Raw genomic sequence first — 22,699 nt, 5'->3', positions numbered from 1 at the left:
CTCTGCTGTGCTCTGCCTGTCCTCCTCACAGGGCTGCAGTCAGCTCTGCCTTCACACTCTCCTATGAGTGTGCTGTTTTACTTGTCTTACAAAAACCTGGATCCACTTAGCTCGCAGACACTTCTTAAGCTATACCACTATTACAATATTAAACATTTTGTAGATTTCAGATAAACCCCCATGGATTTTTATTTATTCATTTCTTTTTACATTTCTGTTGTTTGATCGGTCTCTCTGTAGTGTGCCATACTGAATAAATCAGCTGTCAACGTGGATCTGGAAATAATTGAGGAGACTGTTAAAGTGCCACGGGTAATGGAGAATTGCACATAAATGTGGGCAATTTCATTGCTGGAATTTAGTTTTCCATTTGCATTCACAGGTCATAAACAGTACCAGTCACATTGTTGGCAGTAACGCACGGGTTCTTGCTGAGTTCAAATAGAGTTACAACTTGTTTGTGATGGAATTCCCAAACTGTGACCTCAAATACATGTGTAAAGAGGTCCGTGTAGCATGCTGCAGTAAACGGCTCCACAAAGCATCAAGCCAGGACAACTTTTCATCAATGCCTAAGTGATAAGTATGAATATGGGGGCACCTGTTACCATGACAACTTATAAAACCATACACAGAAGAAAAATTTCATATTGATTCAGCGCTCACAGAATAAAGCACATGGTATCAGCCAAAGACAGGTTGGCCTGCTCCTATCTGCGTGTGCCAGGTTAGAGGCTTATTGACCGTTTTTTGACAGACTGAGTAACAGACGACTTTTTGGGGAAATGGGCCGTGTGCCCAAAGTTCAATTAAAAGCGTCACACTGTGTGTAGTGAGCATATTTGCCAAATGGTGGGAAAAAAAGTGTAAATCAGTCGCCGTTCTACCTCAGCAACTTTGTTGTCTTTCAGGGATATTGATGGCTCTATCTTAAATCTTTTTTTTTTTTTTGAAATCCCTTTGATGCTTTAACATTTGTCTCAACCTGACGGGTTGAAGGAGATTTTGAGGTATCGCATACAACACGTGAGGTTTTAGTAGGGTCATGAACTGTGGATGTAGCCACCTGCATTTTTCTTTCTCTGCTCTTAAAGCAGACAGTGGGGGGGAGCAACATGGCTTTGGTTTTGAATGGGCCTGGTGTTGTGTGTGCTTTTCTTCTTTTTCGTCCTCTTCTTGCCCAAGGGGGGCAGCAGGTCAAGAGAGCATTATTTTAATACCATTGACACATTACGACTGCAGACCTCCATCTTGTAGTGGTCAGATAACATGGAGTGATTGCTGCTTGAGGGAGATAAGAGTTGTGTCATAAATTAAAGATGTTGTAAATATTTTCAGAGGATTATCTCATTTTAAATTGAATTTCTGAATGAGTCGTGCCCAAGTGAAGTCAGAGTTTATGCTCAAAACCATATTAGACTGGCAAATGGGACCAATCACACATCAGGTGTTAGTGAAGCATGGTGGCAGCAGAAAATGAACCAGTTGAATATATGAGTTTATTGAGTTGCACAATCTGCTTACACTTTGTTCCTGACTTCCTTTATGGCATTTTAACAATTGGTTCAAAGTGTGAATAAATGTTTGCCTTCTTGCCTCTGTAAGTTATGTCCAAATCAGTGAATCAACTGGGCTGGAAAATGTGAATGAGCCAGGGGAGCCGAGAGAAAGGGGAAGAGGCTTTCCCCGGGGCAGTGCCCAGGACAATGTCAGGTTTGTCTGGCCCGAGTGCATGAACACTAAGCTTTTCGGAACTGGCAGCCCGCCCCGGTACCTACCCATCTCTCCCGGCTTCCAGAGCTGTCCAGCCCCGGAGCACTAAGCATTTGTGCAAAGTTCATAAGGCTTCCCTCTGTTTGTGCAGCCATAATGGCAGCTCCATCCTGTTGTAGCTCAAAGAGTGCTTATGGGCTGTAAGGGCCTTGCATTGGCGCTGCTGAGACGTGTGAGTGTTCTCAGTTACTGACTTTGGCTGACTGCTCTCATCATGAAAAGACCAGTGTCCCCCCCCCCCCCCCACCCCCCGACTGCTCTGAATCTCAGCTTCCAGTATCAGCATTTCCTCCATCATGTTCTCCGTTTGCCTTTTTAACCCGATTTGCTAAATGTAAACCTCAAAGCTAGGTAGATAGATCAGTCCATTCATTGACTTAAATAGCGAGCAAAAAAAGCAACACTAAGTTAAATCAAGATGATTTATATTTTTATACAATATAACAGAAAAAGCAGGCAATGTACTTTAAATGTAATTAGTCCCAGTCGGTTGAAATACATTTTAAATTTAAATGACAGATAACAAGCTGCTATACATGTGTCAAATCCTATGAAGGTACAAATTCTCACCTCCACCATTTCCCAACTGTCAGCATTCGTGAGGCCCGAATGATAATAACCTTGTTATTTGTGCCTGTTCCATGGAAGCAGCCATGCTTTTGGTTGGTTTTCTACTGCGGTTACGACCCACATCAGCATAATTCAAGCATGACCCTCCTCCCCCCTTTCATTTTCTGCCTTTCTCCCTGTTAAAACCCCAGTCTCAGACTACGGTCCACACCATACATCATCCAGACTGGGGGTGCTTCCTCCCTTCCCCCTCATGTGTCGTGGGAGAGAGATTGCGGTTTTTTTTTGGTGGGCTGGTGGAAGGCTCTTATCGACAGTCTCAGCACTCTCTGTGCACTGAGCTTCCCCCTGACATGTCACCCAGCCTCCTCTCAAGTCCATCTATATAGTCATGGAGTCGAGTCTCTGTTCACCAGCGTGGAACAATCAGCTCCACTTGAATCCAGACGCATACTAAAAATCAAACAGATTCTTAGATTTTTCAATCCAATATCTGTGCAGTAGGAAGAGTGGAGTGTTCTTCAATGCTCTAACAATACCGTTAGATATATACTCTAACAATGCTGAGGGACAATCCTCAGCAGTATTAGCAATTAAGGAGATTGTCACTGGCTGACAAAAGAAGATTGCAGCAGCAGCAAAACTTAACAGATTTCCACACAGCAGGTGATCTGTGCTCCCACCTCATGCTGTGTACTCTTCATATTTTTTTTCTTCTGTTGATCATTGCAGATAAACACTTTTCAGCGGGACTTCAGGTGCATCAAGCATCTTTCATGACACTGAAGGGGGGGCAAGATGGAACTTGCATTCCTCCACTCTCCTTTGTACACAGCCGGTGAATAGCCTTTAGATTGGGCTTTGTGGGAATGATTGTCAGTGGCTTAATGAGCGTCTTTGCCAAGCTAGAGGCTTTGGCAACATATGTGACTACAGTGCCTCTGTTCCTCGCAGTCTCCAGCTTGTATGACACAACACAGAACGGGCTCAGCACTCTCCAATTTTCGAATCTGGTTTTCCCTAACTCACCGTGTCCTTTTCTTGTGGATGTGATTACCTGGAAAGGAATAGTTACTCCTCATGGGGACCAGAGCTGAGAATGAAGTAGACTCTTGTAAGTATGCCGTAGTATCTAGGGACGCCTGTAAAGCTGTTGCAGCAGATTTGGGTTTAGCATGTTTTGGTCTTTCCATGTGCAGGAGACACTCCGGGAGAGACAGTCAGTAGATTTTCTTTCTACAAAAGCAAAGACAAAATCATTAGCTGATGATTCACATTGTGAGTGAGTTGAATTGCCTTACATTAGGTTTTTATTCTTGCTTTCGTAAATATATTGTGTAAATATAATGGCTTCAAAGCATATAGTACAACAACTTGCCATTACAGTTTATTTTTATTAATAATAGTTTTTTTATTATAAGTGAAGACGTCAAAAATGTTCCCCTTGTTTTTGTCATATGACACCAACCAGTGTTACTTTTAGAGAGTTTTGAACAAGCCAGAGCCATACCAGCTCTATGACTAAACAAAGTAGTTTTCAACATTTTGCCAAAATTCCACTCCAAATAACTGTCACTGAAAAATCAACAGTTTAAATCAATGATTTATGTTAAATAAATGTTTACCTCATGAGATGTTCTTGTCTTATTCACTAAGAACTCTGACACACATCTGAGTGGAGTAGTACTTGGATTGTGGAACATACATAAGTGCTTCATGGGAAATATGTGACAAGTTAAAAGTACCACATGTAGTATTTGCAGCCATCCATTTGGAATTGTGCTTTATTTGAAAGCAGTATTAGGGCTGCTCGATTATGGGAAAAAATATAATCACGATTATTTCGGTCAATATTGAAATCACGATAATTTAACACAATTACTCGTTGACTTCTGGAAAGATGTTGCAATTATTGTACTTAAACAGTGAAAAAAGTCAAATAAATCAACAATAAAAAAAAAACACATACAACTGTGAACTTTGCCTTAATACTTTTCCTATTGAAACTTTATTTTCATTCAGAAAACAAAAGAGAAAATAAGAGTTTACTTGCAAAACATAATGAGCTAAATAATTATTTTTCTCGATTATTCTGTTTTTGTGATCATTGGGAGCCAAAGTCATCACGATTAAATTTTGATTAATTACACAGCCCTAAGCAGTATGCAAAACACGTTAAACTAAATAAATACATAGTTATACCAGCTGGCTACACCAGGTCATTGATCTAGATTAAAGCTCATGTTTTTGTTTCACAGGATGAATCAAGGTTTAATCACATTCTAAAATATTCTGAAGTCATACAGTATGTTAGTACTGAGGCTCCTGTTTGTGAAATGAATAAATTGTTAAATTGCCAATATATCTTGTTTCTTCAAACTCCAATCATCCAATCCACCAAACACCAAACGAGTCAATGGCAGAATAAGCTGTTTGGCATTGGCAGAGAAGATTTGGCAAGTTTTTCATGGGCGCAAACCACATACTCAGCGCTGTTGCTCATCCCACAAATGCATGTTCCTTTCAGATGGGGCACCATTTTTGTTGTACCCTTTGCTTAATTCAATCTTTGAACTCTACACTGCTCCTTGTTCTCTGCATTTGGGTCCAAGCCTCGCCACTCCCGTGACATTAGTGTCGATTATGTTCTCGATTAATCGATTAGTTGCTCTATACAATGTCAGAAAATGGTGAGACATGTTGATCAGTGTTTTCCAAAGCCCAAGATAACGTCCTCAAATTTCTTGTTATGTCCTCAACTCAAAGATATTTGGTTAACTGTCATAGAGGTGTGAAGAAACTAGAAAATATTCACAATTTAAAGGGATACTTCACCGATTTAGCATTCAGCTTTGTATCAGTAGAAACCCGATAGTATTTCTGAATGACCGTGCCTCCCTCCCTCATGTCCCCCTGAGACGAGAGATCTCTGCATTTGGGGCCTGGAAAAAATCTTCCGATGACGTAAAATGACGATTTTTGCGTCATCGGAAGATTTTTGGGCCAGAGGCAAGGACTACAGCCAGTAGTAGGATCTACTTCCGTATGTTTTCAACACGCCCACAGGGGGTTGGACTGCCGAGTCTGGCCGAGGTATTCCGAATGAAAACGACTGTCAGCCATCTTGAATCTTCGCTAAACAGGCTCTCGGTTTTCAGCAGAAAACATTTACAACAATTATCTGCATTCAAACTACCGGACGTGTGGACCACCGGGATACATCGGTACAGATCGGAGAATATGCAGGAAACGTTATTACAGACGGAATACTCGGCACACTACGTGAGCTTCGCCTGCACGGAGACCAGCGGTATCGCTCAATGCCGCTAGCCGGCTAGGGGACATCCTCATCGGCTAGGTGGAAAGCTAACGCTAGCTGTCCACCTGTCCCAGCCATCCTGCTTGCAAGTGTCTGCTCATTAAACAACAAGCTGGACTACATCCTCCTTCAACGAAACTCCCAACGTGATTTCAGTGACTGCTGTGTTTTTGTTGTTGTGGAAACATGCCTGAACAACAGTGTACCGGAACCGGGACTATCCAGCTACCAGGCTGCTCTCGCCAGCCCGTGGAGGTGGGCTGTGTTAAACGGACTGGTGTAGAAATAAAATCCAACTAGCTACTGCTAACTGCTGGTGGAGCTTGTGACTGTTAAATGCCGACCATTCAACATTCCACACTAATTCACGCCTGTGTTTATACTCTGTGTTTAGCTACACCAATGCTAGTATGCGTTAGCTGAACTTTACGGATCCTGCTTGCAAGTGTCCGCTCATTTAGACCACAAACTGGACTACATCCAACTTCAACGAAACTCCCAACGTGAGTTGAGAGACTGCTGTGTTTTTGTTGTTGTGGAAACATGCCTGAATAGTGTACCGGACTGTCCAGCTACCAGGCCTGCTAGCCCTCCGAGCTAGAGATGCTCTGTCGCCGGGTAAAAGAGGTGGGCTGTGTTAACACCGAGTGGCGCAGAAATGTGGTGATTTGTATCCATTTAACTGCTAACTGCTGGTGGAGTTTGTGACTGCTAAATGCCGACCATTCTACATTGCACGCTAATTCACGGCTGTGTTTATGCTCGGTGTTTACAGCCCACCAAGCGCTAATGCTAGTATGCGTTAGCTGAACTTTACGGAGCCTATAAAGTGTGTGTACTAAATGTAGCCTGTTTCGTATGTCGTTTTTATATAATGTCGTTGAGTCACGATGAAACGTTGTTTCATGTATATGGTTGAAATAAAACACGCTTGAGTTGAGTTGAATGCCTCGGTCTGTCTGTGAAGCGGTAGGCGTGGCTTGGGAGTGGACTCAAAGCAACGAAGCAGGTGCATTCTGGGATTTGGTGTTTTTCATCCATATAAGACCAAAACACATTTTCTGGCTTTTCTCGGCCTAGAAGGCACCAATACAATTTTTTTTTTCACATTTCTACTACATAAGTGACCCAATTTAAAGATATATTCAGCTTTCCAGCGGTGAAATATTCCTTTAAGAAGCTGAATTCAGAGAATCTCAACTTTTTTCATATAAAGTGACTGAGTAGTTGACAACTAATTGATTAAATAATTCATCTTTGCAGCTCTAGAAATGACTACATATTTATTAAATTAAACAGCCTTGAAATTCCTGCGACTAAAAGAAATATCACAATTTGAAGACTCAATAGTAGATTGAGTGTTTCAGTTATTACGATGGGTTTATTGTTGCTGTGTCTGTAGACCATGAGCATCCAATATAAATTGTGAGATTCTGCCTTGTCATATTTTAAAGTCTTGAATCTTGAGTGTCTGGTCTTGGACTCATTCCATTGGACTTGTCTCAACACAACCTCAGCTCGACCCTATTAAGTGATGGAGAGGCACAGGAACTGGGCCACATATCCGACAGCTGTGTCATACAGCTTACCCAGAGTAACGCTGTCCAGATGCTCGGCTCTAGCACGGAACAGGAAATTCAAATGCTGAATTACAGTCGGCAGAGATGCTCTCATTTCACAAGCTGAAATTATTATTTGGGCTGTATGTATATTAGAATCCTGAAGGGATTAAAAAATGGATGAAGCAGCAAATGCATTTCCTTAAAATTGTGGTTTTGCTGCTGCTCTGTGTGTGCTGTAGGGACATCAGAAATTTCTTGTTGGCAGAAATAAATGCCTTCAGGGTCTGATGGAGGTAAGGATTTAGGATATGAGAGCCATCGATCATGTCTTGCTGTGGCACAGTTTCGTCTGGGGAAATTGCCAGCATCAGTCAGACAAAGTGAATGAATGCGGAGTGGAGCACGCTGTGTTAGTTCACACAAAATAATATTCCAGTCCCTGCAGTCCAACTTGTGAATTCATCTCTCTGCCGGCTACTCAGCGAGGATCACACACTAATGTGATTATTGTCCTGGGCAAGGGGCACTCCTGTGGGACTTCAAAGAGAGCAGATCAGAGGGAAAGCGAGAAAAAAGCTGTAAGCTGTGACGCACACAGGTGCAGTGCACTTTCTGAAACCTTTTATTTTGCTTTAAACATATTAACAGGTTCAAAGTGAGGACTCTGATAGCATATGGTATGTAGTTTTAGCCCACAGTAGCACATACATTCTGTAAGATTTATTATCATGGCATGTGACGTGCTCTGGTGACCATTTTAAGTGTTTTCATTCAGCATATAAATTATGAAGCAGACTAGAATTAAAAGTCATAAGCTGTAGCAAAAATAATGGTTAGCTTTTATATGGAGATACTACTGTAGGTCATATTCAGTACAGTTTCCTATCCGTTTTGTCTAATTGTTCTGACCAGTACTTCATATTTCACAAAGACAAACTGCTTTCAGACACACAAAAGAGCAGCTAATCAGGCGCTGGGGGAGCATGCTTTGTTCATGAAAAAAATGAAAAGCTTTTAGAGAAATGCCCATTACTGACAAGATGAAAACCTCTAGTGGTTGGAAACCTCTTCTGTTGTTTGTTGTCTCATTTTTTTCAAGTGAACTATATCATACATTCCCTTGTTCGTGATCATCCTGTTGTACTACTGTATGTAGTTACATACGGCTCTGTGGGGTCACTGCATGTTTAGTCAATAGCCGCTTTCCGACCAGGTAGTTACAGGAACAGTTATAGGAAAAGTCCACTTCTAAGCAGTTCTACTAACTACTCTCCCCCAAAACCGTTTTTTCAATTTGCATTCGCACTGGCCAGGTGGCCATAGGGACTATAGGAGGGGTAAGGGAGTAATGCAAGCACGGCAACCGTCTTTATAGCGTTAAAATCAGAAAACAAATACAAAAAAGTATGAACTACATACTTAATCTATTGTATATAGCATATTTCTCATAACCCGAAGAGTAACGAGTATCTCTCTCTCCCCCGCCTCTGCCGGCTGCGTTGTGAACGTGTGTGTGTAAGTAAGTAAGTAAGTAAGTAAGTAAGTAAAGTTTATTTCTATAGCACATTTAAAAACAGCTCGCGCTGACCAAAGTGCTGTACATAGCGCATTAGCCACAGGTTGATAAAATAAAATAAGAAAAATAAAATAAAACACGTACAAATCAGTGATTTAGGCTAAAAAGTACATCGAAAGACAAACACTTGATTACAAACATAGCAGGATTAGACAATTAAGATGCCGGGAAGGCCAATGTAAAAAGATTTGTTTTGAGCCTGGCTTTGAATATCACAATTGAAGGGGCATTTCTGAAGGCCGGTTGGCAGTCGGTTCCACAGCTGAGGACCAGCAACAGAAAACGCTCTGTCACCTTTTTGCTTAAGCCGGGACCATGGGACATGGAGGAGGCCTTGGCTGGAGGATCTGAGGGACCTGGAGGCTACGTGAAGATGAATGATATCAGCTATGTAGCTGGGGGCCAGGGCGTGAAGAGCTTTAAAAACCATCAACAGTATTTTAAATTGTATCCTAGACTGGACTGGAAGCCAGTGCAAGGAGGCAAGGACAGGTGTAACGTGTTCACGCTTTTTTGTATTCGTGAGCAGCCTATCCGCTGCATTTTGGACCATCTGAAGCCGTGCCACCAGAGTCAGAGGGAGACCAAAGTAGAGAGAGTTACAATAGTCTAAGCGGGAGATTATGAAGGCATGGATGACTTTTTCCAGATCATTGTATGACAGAATAGACTTGAGTTTAGAAATTATTCTTACTTGGTAAAAACTGGACTTTACAACAAGAGATATTTGTTTCTCCAGGTTAAGATGGGAGTCTAAAATAATGTGTGTGTGTGAGACGGCCGGACAGCGAGGTTGTCCACTCCGCAGGGCACGCTTGTGGAGTTTAACTCCGAAAAAACAGTTAACCACAGGTTCCCGTTAATCTTATGATGGACATGTGTTGTGATATTTAAACAAACAAACCGTCAACGGCCAAATAAAAGCCTCTTATTTACGAGAGCGGTCTGAGAGACCACCAGCTGACAGCGGGGTTTCTGAGCAGGACATGGCCGAGCGACGAGCTAGCGGCCGGGGCAGGCGCCTGCCAACTGTCGCCTCCCTTCATGGAGCTTCTCATCTCCGAAAGACTGCCGATATTCAAATTGTTAATTTCTCGCCTAAAACGTTGTCAGAAGTGAATTTAGTGATGAATAAGATGGCGAAAATTGTTAAAATTGTCCCGTTGTTGGTCTGTCTGTACCGGAAACTCGACCCTCGTTGAGCTAGGTCCCTATGCTGAAAAGGGAACAGCGAAAAGAACGTCGGAAAGTCGGAACACGAGAAAAAAAGAGTTCTAGGAACTGCAAAAATCCCTCCGGTCGGAAAGCGGCTAATATCGATGACGTTTCATTCACAGGATAGTTCTGGTGCTGCTAGAGGTTCGCTGGATGGCCCTCATTTTCGGACGGAAGTCCGTTACCTTCCGCTTTCTTTGCGTCGGCATTCTAAACTGCGTTGGATTTCTGAGGACTGTGGTTAACTTCTCCTCCGATCTCTGCAGGGTAAATCCAGACAGCTAGCTAGAATCTGAGTTTTCGATTACACGACTAAAGCAACTTTTGAACATTCCACCAAAACAAGTTCCTTCCTCAGGCTATTTTGCAGAGGCACTGTTGCTCCATCCGGCACTTGGCGCTGCCCAAGACGATTGTGATTGGTTTAAATAAATGCCAACAAACCAGAGCACGTTTTCCTCCCATCCCTGGATGCTGTGTGGACTAGTCAGACCCTCCTCCTCAGTGCTGTGGAGGAAGGTCTGGCAATGCGAGACTACTGCACGTTTGACATGGTGTTTCCCACTCCTCCCCTGGTGAGAAGGGGTTCATGTAGGGTCGTTCTTCATTAGTTCATATCGAACACAGGGGTCACAAAACCCACAGTTCATCACTGCAGCTGGTCTATATCTTTCTTCAACTGAGCCTCATTCCTCCACCATCAGCCTCCTCCCTATTCCTCCTGTCACCCCTCTGCCCAGCTCTCCAGCCCCCTCATCCCGCTTAAGCTACAGACCCCTGAAATATAAATGGTGAGATAATTGAACTGCCATGCTTTCTGAAGTGCAGTAAAATCGAGCCAAATCTCAATTAGACAAGCATATTATCTAATATTGCTCCCACTTTCTAATCTCATTTAGCGTCTTGTTTCTGTTTTTTCTCCTGTTACTCATATTTTAATAATATATGAATTGCATGGCCAAGCCAGTAGAATACAGATTGTGCAAATCATTGCCAAAGGTTAGAGTACAATCTATTTCCAAATTCTGAAGAGCAAGTTGGGAAAACTAAATCTCTGAACACAGATGAAAATTTATTTTTACATAAAAAAAAGTTTGCCACTCATAAAAGCTTTGTTCTTCACTGAGACCTAGACAAGGCGTCAGATTTGTAAGCTAAATGAGCAATTGATTGGACAAAACGAACAAAAGCATTACACACATCAGAAGTGAGTCAATTGGCGCTTAATGTTAATCAGCTCGGCCTTTGTTTTAATTGTTCTTGAATGATCAAATAGGAATCAGTGTGGATCAGGATTGTGAGAGGGGAGTGTGGAGCTGCTGTCTTCCCGTCTCAGGTCTTTAACGAAGAGAATATTTTAATCCAGCCTGACAAGACGAGGATCTGCTTAATCCTATTACAGGCTCACACTTTAAACTACAGTAGGCCCACACTTCTCCGACTGTTTTCTTTGTGTGAGAAAGAAGCAGATGGTGCCAGCTCAAACGCCTACTGTAGTGAACTTTGAATGGTTGCACTTGTACCCCACCCCGTTACTAAACAACACATCCACAAGTGCGGAGAATGCTACAGGAAACAACTTGTTGTTGTACTTTTTTTCCTTGAAATCTTGTGAAACGTGTGTGTGTGTGTGTGTGTGTGTGTGTGTATAATCCTTTATATACATTGTAATACATATTATATAATTTTTTTTCAATGTGTTCATGGGTCAAAGTTAAGGTGTAATGCTACACCAGATGGCTAACCATAGGATTACAGATACAGACAGAGCTTGCCAATTGTACTGTAGAAGTGTGCCAAAGTGGAAGCTGCAATCAGAGATGCAGTATACAATAGTTTGAGGATAGACAAAAGACTCTTAACACGAGAATTGAAGTAAAGTAGGGCTGGGTGATATTAACAATATAAATGCTAGTCGCTATTTGGCATGGGCCGGTGGTTACTGGTTTCAAGGTATGCCGCGGTTTGAAAAAGTCACGGTTCCAAAACCTGCGGCATGAGCTGTTTTTTATGAGTCGTCAAGGACAACAAGTGCAGTTTAGAAATCCCTCTCCCTGCCAGTGTGTTCAAAATTAAAATACATTGTGTTCAATGGGAAAAAAAAGTTTTTTACCCAGACATTTCAAAAATAATACACTTTAAAGCTGTAATTGCAATTCACGCAATAGGTTATCATACCATCAGAATCTCATACCGGCCCATGCCTAGTCGCCATCAAACATTTTCTTTATATGAAAAATGTTAAATATTACATTATTAACAACATAATGCTCATATCACGCAGAGACAGAGCTACAAACTGTATTTCTAACCATCTGTATGGCATTTCTTTAGGAACTGAAAGCCCAGTTCCCCAAATAAGTAGAGCGTTGTTGGTTTAGTCAGCTAAACACATGCAGTTGTTTTGGTATCAAAAGTTGGATGTGAGAGAAATGAAGTCTTCCTCTGAGGAATCTCCTTCTGTACTCCAATAGCTCTTAAATGGAAAGAACTGTTAAAAACAAAGCAAGAAGACATCAGTGGATTGGGGATTCTTTGACTACTTAAAGCTCAATTTACAAACTCAGTGGATGAGGCAGTTCGTAATGGGGCTCGGCAGCAAAGGTCCAACATGAAACAGAATCAAATAAACTGGAACATTACTATGTGCTTTAACTTCATTAACAGAATACACACCATATGTTTTACTATTTTAATGGCAAATGGCATGGTGCTGTCGAAAATGGGGGATTTTAACTGATACAAAACTGACCCATGATACACACTGGGATTAATGTTTTTAGACTGACAACATAGAGAGAAACTTTAGGATCAACATAAATCATAATTACATTTTTATCATGATGTATATCAATAATGATGCTATTAAAAAAATGATCAAGATACATTCTTGCATGTCCAGCATTAAAGGGGAATTTCAGTAAGAGTGTTGTGAGAAAGATGGAAAGAGAGTTTGTTGTGTGTGAGTACAGAAAGCATAGCTTTATGTTATCTAAAAGATTTTCAGTTGCGCATTTCCGAATTGTGCCAAGAAAATGTCATGCTACACGTCGCACAGCTTTCATAGACCTTAGGTAGATCATATACCTTTGGATACAGACAGGCTAAAGTTGTGGCTATAGCACTAAAGGTAGGCCTAGTGGAGCTACATGATGGTTCATAATTTCCCCATAGGATTACATTGCAGCCTGGTTCGCAGCTGCCGGGCTCTGCAAAAAAAAAGTTTTTCCCATAAGTCACTTAGATACAAAAAACTTGGGAGAATAGTATATATATATATATATATATATATATATATACTGAAATTCCTCTGTAAAGTGAAGCTTTTATCTCATAATTTGCTCATGACAGGATTTGGGAAATTTGAAAATTTGTCTGGGTAGCTCTTTACTGTGGCAAAGGCATTAATGATGATGGGAAAAATTAGGTTACAATGCCTTTGTACCAAACTGCTCTACATTCGAAAGAGAGTTGGTGTTGTTGACAAGGGGAAAGTTTGTCAGAGAGTGCTCTACATCCGTCACTCAGAGAGAGCTTTAAAGTAAGAAGGCAGATTTCATTTGGCCCAAATGTCTTTGGTTCCCTCTCCATGCCTCCTCCATTGCAGAGCTTCTGTCCCCTCTGAGCCTCGCCTAAGGAAGGTTAGGGTTCATAATAGCCTTCCCACAGTGAGCAGCTTTTAACCTCCTGCCAGCTTCATCAATCTCAGGCTGGTGTGATCGCTGCTGAAATGGGCGGGGATTACAGCCCGCAGTCTGTAAATCAAGCGAGCTTGAGGGGGCCCTCTCGTGTGCATCATATAGGTCCAATAGTCCCCATACCCTATGAATGTAGACATCATGACCCGCAGCAGTTAAGCCCCAAAAGTGGAACTCCCTCAACCAGATGGCCGTGCTGGTTTTCAATAAATGTTTAACGAGGGGAGAACAAATTAAATCAGATGGCAAATGATCAAGCACGGTTTGAACAATTTAATCCGTCTAAGGTGGTATTAGGTTGGGAAAGGATTTTTGCCAGCACAATAGGACAAGGAGAAAACATTGTCTTGTGGGGATTGTAACCTCCCCCTTCCCTCTTCTCTTAACCAGGCCAATCTTACCAACAAAACACAAGCCAATTAGCACAAAGCCCTTACCTTTTGATTTGAATCTGTGTTTAGCAACATAAATCACCATGTCTGGGAAAGACTGAAACAAAGGAAAGCCTAAGGCATTTTTCTGCACGACTTATAAATCTGAGACACCAACCTATAGTTGGAAAAAAGTCAATAGGCCTGAATTGTGATTGAGTGGGGTGGGTGTATATAATGTATAGCACACTCAGAGTCTCGAGCCTTGTTGGTGATGCTGTAGGTGGGTGGGGCAGGGGTCACAATGGTTCAGAAAGCCAGTATTGAGTCACAGACAAAGTTAATACCATTACCATGAGGCATGGTTGAAAAGTTCAGAGTGCAAGTTCATCTGACAACAGATCTGCACCAAATGAATGAAATCGACTCCTTTGTTCTAGTGTCAATTAATTAATTACATCTCCTGAACCGGAGTTTGGCCTCAGAGTTATTTATTGAATTGGTTAAGGCAGCAAGAAAAGAAGCCAGAGTTGGATTCAAGCACCATTGTGACCAGCGAGCTCTTCTCTAGATATTGTATGGCTGGTTGAGCACCCACTAGTTACTGTTGCAATTGCTGGACTTTTATCATTGAGATGCTCCTTGTATGTTAAACCAGTACTGTTTTACATGAACACCAGCAAACGTCCCTGTACAACAACGGCTTTATGAAGTCACATTCAGCTAAATGTTTTGCTATTATTTCTCTTTTTGTCATTATGGTGTTTGTTAGCTGTTCCGCTAATTACTCCAGCATACCCCACCGAGCTGGGTCCCAGCCAACACGAGGGAGACTAATGAACTGACACCCCAGAGGGTGTACAGAGCACTGCCACAATATAGGCAGTACAATTCCCATACATCGCTCTTTTCCGTCCTCCTTCCTCCTCCAGTTCTGCACTCTCGACCGATCATGTACTCATTATGGTCCAGACTCTGGTCTGTTAGCTGGAAAATGATCCACTCTGTACTCTGACTGTTAACTATGTATGCTATTTATGCCTCACACACCCCTCGGGCAGCAATGTTTGCTGCAATAATAGATAAATGTGTAACTGCAATGTTAATCTCTTTGAGTCATTGTTATCAGAAACATGCAGGCAGAGATGGAAACGGCACCGTGATTAAATCGGCCAAATTAACTTTGATGGTAATGTTGATTTCAATCTTGGCTTGGTTTTGGAATAAATGCCTTTTCTTTCAGTAATGCTGAACATCTGCCATGCATTTATAAATACACAGTCTCCTTCATTTGTTTATTTATTTCCATTGTCGCATGGAAAATACTTTTTCCGCTACCCACTTCCACAGACATCAAACTACAAAACAAGCTGAATCCCAGGGGAAAGGGGTGATAGGAGGCTTTATTGTGAATATTTCTTTGTCATAGCAAAATTTTTACTAGCGCAAAACAGAGTCCCTGTTGATGCAAATGAAAATGTGCGGTGTGCCTAGTTATGCCTGGCTGAGCAGAGAGCAGTCGGGCTGCCAGTCACGGGGGATTCGTTGTGTTTGGGGTTTGCTTTTCTGTCTGCCAGCGCGTGGGTGGATTCATGGGGCCTCCGTCTGTGCTTCTCTCACAGGTACTGCATCTTCAGCGCGCCAGAGAAATGAACTAAGGACTGAGTAGGAGAGAGCGTTCGTTTCTTGAGGACATACAAGAGTCAAGGAGAAACCATGAGGTTGCAGAGGAGCCCACTATTGGCCGCCGTGCTGGGCTTGATCACCTGTATTTGTGTCTTTCATACGACTGCAGCCATTGACATCCCACTGGAAGGTGAGTGCTGACTTCCTGACGTACTATGCCTTCAAAAAGTGACTTTAATGAAGTCAAGTGGAATCATTTGTTCACTCGTCTCATGGGTTATGAAAAGGTGAAACCAACTGAATTAAATTCACTGAACTTGAGAAAAACAAGTTAGCTCAAGACATTCAAATCAATTCAATTAGCTCTTTGAATACATGTTAATTACACACTGCAAGTTTCTATCATGTAGGCTATGCTTCCTTTAAACTACAAGATAAATCAAAGAAGGGTTTCGGGACAGTTTTAACCCTGAAGCAATGCATGCTGGGAAGTCTGCTTAATGGCGCTGATAATATGATGATCACGTTTCTTTAGAAAGATGAAATCAAGACTTAAGGGCAGACAGCCCATGTTAGTTCTAAAATGGCTCTAAAAATTAAACAATTGTACATTTATATTAAGTTAACGATTAAAGATGACTTGTTTCCGCTGAACTGCTGTTTGATGTTTTACAGTGTAATAATTAGGTATGAATTGGCTGAATTTGGACCTAACAGACACGTAACTGTTTTCATGAAACACACATTAAAGGCTACTTCAAGGAAGTCATGTATGAAGCAGGAAGATGCAGCAGACTGTATATATAAACAAGGAAAGGCTATGTACAAGGAGTTTTGAACGTGTTAATGTCTCATCTACATAAAACTTGTCCTTGGTTTATCTTGAAGTGCTTTTATCAGAAAAAAAATTTGTCGAATAATTTAGAGGCAAATAAATCACACTATACACTGTTATCATCAAGCATTCTGTGAATGGAATATATTTACACCTATTATCTTGTTTGAATCAGGGTTTTTGTTTCACTTGTGTTGGATCTGCGTGTATCCCAGTTTCCTTGGAAACGCATCACCAACCCTTTTCCTCTAAATTATTCAGAAATATCTCTCAAGGGCTTGATAAAAAAACAGTTCAAACTGGGTATTTTTGAAAAGGCAAAATGTATTTTTCGGGTTCACTGATGTCAGAATATCTAATTCAGTCTTCTGTTTTTGCATTACTCATGTGTGTGTTTAAAAGGGTTTAACGAGAGAATGCTTGTGACATGAAAAGATTATTCCCAAACTGCTGACTGTTTTTTCTTTGTTTTGTTTGTTTCCCCCTTGCTGCCATGGATTTTGTAGTTTTAAGTCATATAAACAGTAAGTTCGCTCTTCCATAGCGTAGCTGGTATTAGTGACATCCTCGGCTCTCTTCTGTTAATCTCTTTGGCTCGCTGTGGAGCACAGCAGCAGCTTTACTTACAGCCATATGTGTTGGATCTGAATCTCATGTGTCATCAGTCATGACTCCATAATGCTGGTATTTTAGCTTGTAGAAATCATAGCATGTCCTCATTTTCCTTTACATTTGGTCACACGGTACTCTTCATTCTCATTGCGTTGTGTTTGTTCCTTGTTCGTGTCACAACTCTGTCATCGTGAGATCATATGAGAACAAATGAGAGTTTTATGTCAAAATTAAACCAATCTAACAAAAAGACTGATTCATTTATATGGCAAATCATCAACTCTATAGACAAAGTGATACACATGTTGCTTACATGGGGTTGGCAGTAACTCAGTCAGTAGGAAGTTGGGTTAGGAACCGGAGGGTTGCTGGTTCAAGTCCCCATACGGACCAAAGTATGGTGGTGGACTGGTAGCTGCCAAGGTGCTCTTAGCAAGGCACCTAACCCCCAACTGCATGGGCAGCTCCCTCACTCTGACATCTCTCCATTAGTGCATGTGTAGGTACTGAGCATGTGTGTGTAATTCAGGCCTGTGTGTAATGGGTGTAATAACAACAGAGTGAGAACACTGTAATTTCTCTTGGTGGGATAAATAAAGTAAGCATTATTATTATTTTGAGTAAAGTTATTGTCAGTGTTTTATGACAAATAATGTTTTGGGATAGAAATCTGCATGTAGAGACATACGATAATAAAACATCATAGTGATTCCAAACCTGCGGGTCAAGACCCCCTAAAGGGGCCCAAGATGTCTCTGAGTTGTCTCATGATGATTATCTAAAAATTATCTTTTCTTTTTTTTCTCAAATTTTGGGTTTTTTAGATACTGGACATTTTTACTACTTCAAGCTTCTTAAAATACTTCAAATTAAACAATCTGAAAAGTAAAAGTTCAATCTTTATATATATATATATATATATATATATATATATATATATATATATATATATATATATATATATATATATATATATATATATATATATGTATATAACCAGCGATGAGGGGTCGCAAGTAGACATTGCTTTGTTTTAAGGGGTCACAAGCCAAAAAGGTTGGGAACCACTGTCACAGTATCACATTGAATATGATCTATCTGAATAAAGTTCTGTATTGAGGCCCGTGTTGTGTTTCTCACATTTCCATGCTTGTTTGTTTGTTGCCCAGTTGAGCAGCTGCCCACCATCACAGCTCAGTCGCCCAGCTCTCTCATCGCCTTCCCTTTTGATGAGAGCTTCCCCATGACGTGTGAAGCCAAAGGGAATCCCGAGCCAGAGTGAGTACAGAGCCTTGCATCACTTCAGATGGGAGGAAGAGAGGATGGAGAGCTTGTTAGCAGCCAGAAACACACACACACACCCATAACAAACGAAAAAAAAAAAGTTGGTCACCAACATGTTGTATTTGTGTGCTCTGGTTTGGAACTTTGTAAAATGAGCATGCCAGAGTCATATGCCTACCATACACTAGAAGTCTCTGAACAGACTTTGAAAAGACTAAAGTCTGACACCATCTCACATCTAACGTTAAAGACAGTCATTATATGTAAAGACTGGGGAGCTTGCGGGGTCACACATTGCAAAAGAATTAACCAGAAGGTTTAAAATCTTAATTTTTTTTTACCTTTTTAGTGTTAAGCTTAGTACGGGGCCATAGGATCCATAAACAACACTGGATCTAGTGGTTTGCTGCTTCCTGTTTTGTGCTGGATGGAGCGCACCCATTGGTTGTTTAACAATGTTGATTGATTTAACTTCACTGCCCAGAAGGCAGGAAAAAGTCTCGGACTGAGTTTTATGACCACCTTACACCAGACGATTGAGACAACAGGAGCGCGCCCCAACTCTAGGAAGACTCTCGTGATTTCATCCCGATATTAGCAATTTGTCTGCAACAGTGGAATCGCTTAAAAAGTCGTTTGGTGTAAGTTCGGCATTAAGCTGAAGGAACTGACATTTCAACACTGGCTTTTTTATGTAGATTCAGATGGACGAAGAATGGCCAGGAATTCGACCCCTCTCTAGACCCCCGGCTGATGAAAGAGGAGAATTCTGGGACCTTTGTGATTCCCAATAATGGGAACCTTACAGAGTACCAGGGAACCTATCGCTGTTACGCCTCAAACAAACTGGGGACCGCCATATCGAAGGAGATTGAGTTCATTGTGCCCCGTGAGTAACACACATCTGTGTGTGTGTGTGTGTGTGTGTGTGTGTGTGTGTGTGTGTGTGTGTGTGTGTGTGTGGTGCTCTGTTACAGTGTTTTCAAAGTGATTCAGGGCCACCAGTCCTGTGTAATGACTGCACCTCTCCATTGTGAGCTTTTCATTGTATTGGTCGTGGCAGAAAGTCATTGAGGCTCCCGAGCTCTCCACCCCTTGCAGCATCTCATCTATAGCACTGCATTGGAGGGGGGAAAAAAAGCATTGAGTGTGATCCAGGCTTTCCATCATTTCCTTTACTACATTTTTCATTTGGTTCCCAAACACAGTACTATACATTCTCAAAGAAAATCTACTCCTAGGGGGACTTTGACTAAATTTGGCTGGGCTTCAACCGCTCAGCAGTGGTGACAAGCCACACACAATAGTAGTAGTGATGTCTGTTTTGTTTCTGCACGCCAAGAACTGAATGATCCCATAGAATTCAATCTACTGAAGGATACTGAGCCCAGAAAACACATGCTATGCCTCCCACTAAATCCAAGAACGATACTACTGCCATCTTCTGGAGTGGAAGAGAACTGCACCGTATATTTTATTCTTTCATGTCTCTCTTTATTCACTGTAGGTATTGTCTTTTTTTCTAGATGTCCCAAAGTTTCCTAAAGAAACACTTGATCCTGTTGTGGTGGAGGAAGGTCAGCCTTTTACTTTAAAATGTAATCCACCTAAAGGAATACCTCCCCTCCAGATCTACTGGATGACTATCAGTAAGTGATACCTCTTATTTATGATACATTAATAGTGGTGTGAGTTCAATTTAGTTCAAAACACAAACTCATTTAAACATAGTGTAATGATAAACCTGTTATTCCAACCCATACCGTGCTGAATTTTGTTATATTTAGACAGCAACATATGACTGATTAACCCCTTTAACCTCACTGATCTGAAGGTGGGTGGGTCATTACAAACTCATGCTGTACAGACAAACCTTGTTCAAACCCACAAAACTTTATTTTAAATTCAATTGGAGATGCCAAAGTTCCCACAGGTGCTTAATGTGTCAGGCTAAATACTGTGGAAATGTGTATCAAATGATCAAATAAAAGATCCCCATGTAGCAGTGAATATTTCACTCTTAAACAAAATATAGCTTCAACAAAGAGCTTGAACAAGCTGATACAGAACATAATGTATATGTGATACTGTCAAACAGTGAGAAAATAAGAGGATTTTTCAGAACCTCAAGGGACTTAATGATTTATAATACAGCTGTGGAAAAAATACTCCATTACAAGTAAAAGTCCTTTATTCAAAAATCTTACTTCAGTTAAAGCACAGTTGTAGTAGCAAAATGTACTTGAGGCATCCAAGTGAAAGAACCCTTTCTGCAGAGAAATGTTCCCTGATAAATTATAATACGTGACATTATTATATCTATACTGATGCATCAATGCCTATCCAGCATTTCTCTGTTACAGCAGGTTGATATGGAGCTAGTTTTAACCACTTTATATGCACATAGGTAGTTAAATTCAGTGATTTCCAACCTTGAAACCCCTCCACATGGTCACGAGATGAATCTGAGGGGTTGTGAGATAATAAAGGAAGAAAAAAACTAAATTCTGCTGCACAAATTTGTATATTTGCATGGACTTTTCTCTAATTTTTATTTATTTAATTTTTTTAGAAACCCCTGGTTTATTAAATAAAAAATGTTTTGTATTTTATAAACTTGGCTATAAATATAACTATTTTGCATGTAAAATCTTAATCTGAAAAGCAATTAGTAACTATATTGTCAGATATCGGAGTAGTAGTATATGTCCCTATGAAATGTAGTGGAGTAGATGTATAAAGTTGCATTAAACAAAAATACTTGACTTGAGTAAATGTACTTAGTTACATTCTACCACTCCTTAACAGGGGACAAAGTAGAGTTCCATTAAGTCAGACCATAGATATAACGCATTGATTTCTATCTGCGTCAGACTTTCTCATGTCTGATACACGCTCGGGGTGTAAGACGAGTGACCAAAAACATATGAAATCCTTCTCTTTCTGTGCTCAGATCTTCAGCACATAGAACAGGATGAGAGGGTGTCTATGGGCTTGAACGGAGACCTGTACTTCTCTCACGCGGTGGAGAAGGACAGCGGGAGAGACTACTGCTGCTTCGCCGCCTTCCCAAGAATACGAACCATCGTTCAGAAGACCGCCATGTCTGTCATCGTCCAGACAAGTAGGTGTCACTTCAGCTTCTTTGCCTTCACTCGAGTGCGTTTTTTTCTCTCTCAAACCAGCATGATGCAAACTTTGATTTTGTTTTCAGAGCACTGATCATTTCCAACACGTTCATTAATGTCCATATCCATAGCTACACTTCAAAAGCCATCCAAGTGTCATGCTGTCTTGTTTTTGTGCATCTCCTTGGTTTTATGTTGTGGTTTTGATCTTGGTGATGTTTGTCGTGATGTATCCACATTGTCCTCATGTTCCTTTTTTTTTTTTTTTTGTCTCATCCACCTCCATTTCAGAAAAAAGTGACATGAGTCCTGAAAGTGGTAAGTTTTAAGTTATTAGAATATAACACACTTGTGCTATTTGTCATCTACAAACATGCAGATAGGCAGGTGTGTGTTTATAAATGTATAAAGTATAAACCTGTAGCCGTGTGATTTATATTATAATGTCTAATCTCTGCTATGCTTCCTTAGCTAACGCAATCCTTGAAAGAAAACCCTCTCTTCTGACGCCCTCTACTGCCACATCAGAGACACAGCTGGTTAAAGGAGAGGACTTGAAATTGGAGTGTATTGCTGAAGGATTGTAAGTAACACAGCCTTTTTTCATTTCTTAAGTTTCTTGCACGTTAGTATTATTTGTCCAAGATTTTGGTCATGTTTGCTTTTTCCCCACATTTGTGTCATCTTCTGTCATTTACAGCCAATATTTTACTTTTTTATACTCACACTTTGTCCCCTTTTCTGTTAGTCCAACTCCACAGGTTGAGTGGGTGAAGATGGGTCATCAGCTTCCCACAAAAGCAAAGGTGGAGAATCATGGGAAATTGCTGATTGTGCCGAGAGTTGAACAGGAAGACAGTGGCAAGTACATGTGCAAGGCAAAGAACGGACTTGGAGAAGCTGTCCATTACTTCACCCTGAAAATAGAAGGTAACTACAGCGTGCTGTAAAGTCACAGTGATGTATTTCATCATGATGTATTTGAAATAATTTGATAGTTGTCATTTGAATAACAGTTTATAAAATTATTTTTTTAAAGAAGCCTATAGAGCAGAATTAGTAGCTCTAATAAAACAGTATTCAATGACCCTTTTAAAAGGAGCAAGATCAAGTTCAGTGTTAGAAGAAGT

General features: G+C 40.9%; 1 protein-coding gene across 18 annotated transcripts in view; it reads left to right on the top strand.

The window, feature by feature from the left end:
• Positions 1 to 22,699, top strand: part of chl1b (cell adhesion molecule L1-like b) — a 71,365-nt gene that overhangs the window by 22,108 nt on the left and 26,558 nt on the right. For 12 of the 18 annotated variants that reach the window (XM_039798013.1, XM_039798020.1, XM_039798025.1 and 9 more), the window contains exons 2-10: positions 15,707 to 15,900; positions 17,052 to 17,069; positions 18,327 to 18,435; positions 19,140 to 19,330; positions 19,968 to 20,090; positions 21,395 to 21,565; positions 21,861 to 21,887; positions 22,041 to 22,152; positions 22,318 to 22,499. In XM_039798013.1, coding sequence (XP_039653947.1) covers positions 15,801 to 15,900; positions 17,052 to 17,069; positions 18,327 to 18,435; positions 19,140 to 19,330; positions 19,968 to 20,090; positions 21,395 to 21,565; positions 21,861 to 21,887; positions 22,041 to 22,152; positions 22,318 to 22,499 — 1,033 coding nt within the window. In that variant the 5' untranslated portion in view covers positions 15,707 to 15,800. Of the gene's footprint in view, positions 1 to 3,260; positions 3,458 to 15,706; positions 15,901 to 17,051; positions 17,070 to 18,326; positions 18,436 to 19,139; positions 19,331 to 19,967; positions 20,091 to 21,394; positions 21,566 to 21,860; positions 21,888 to 22,040; positions 22,153 to 22,317; positions 22,500 to 22,699 lie in introns of those variants that run through there. The other 6 variants (XM_039798016.1, XM_039798021.1, XM_039798017.1 and 3 more) reach the window with 4 other exon arrangements.

The sequence above is a fragment of the Perca fluviatilis genome, chromosome 4 (assembly GCF_010015445.1).
Source record: "Perca fluviatilis chromosome 4, GENO_Pfluv_1.0, whole genome shotgun sequence".
NCBI lineage: Eukaryota > Metazoa > Chordata > Actinopteri > Perciformes > Percidae > Perca > Perca fluviatilis.
This window is presented reverse-complemented; position numbering and strand designations above follow the sequence as displayed.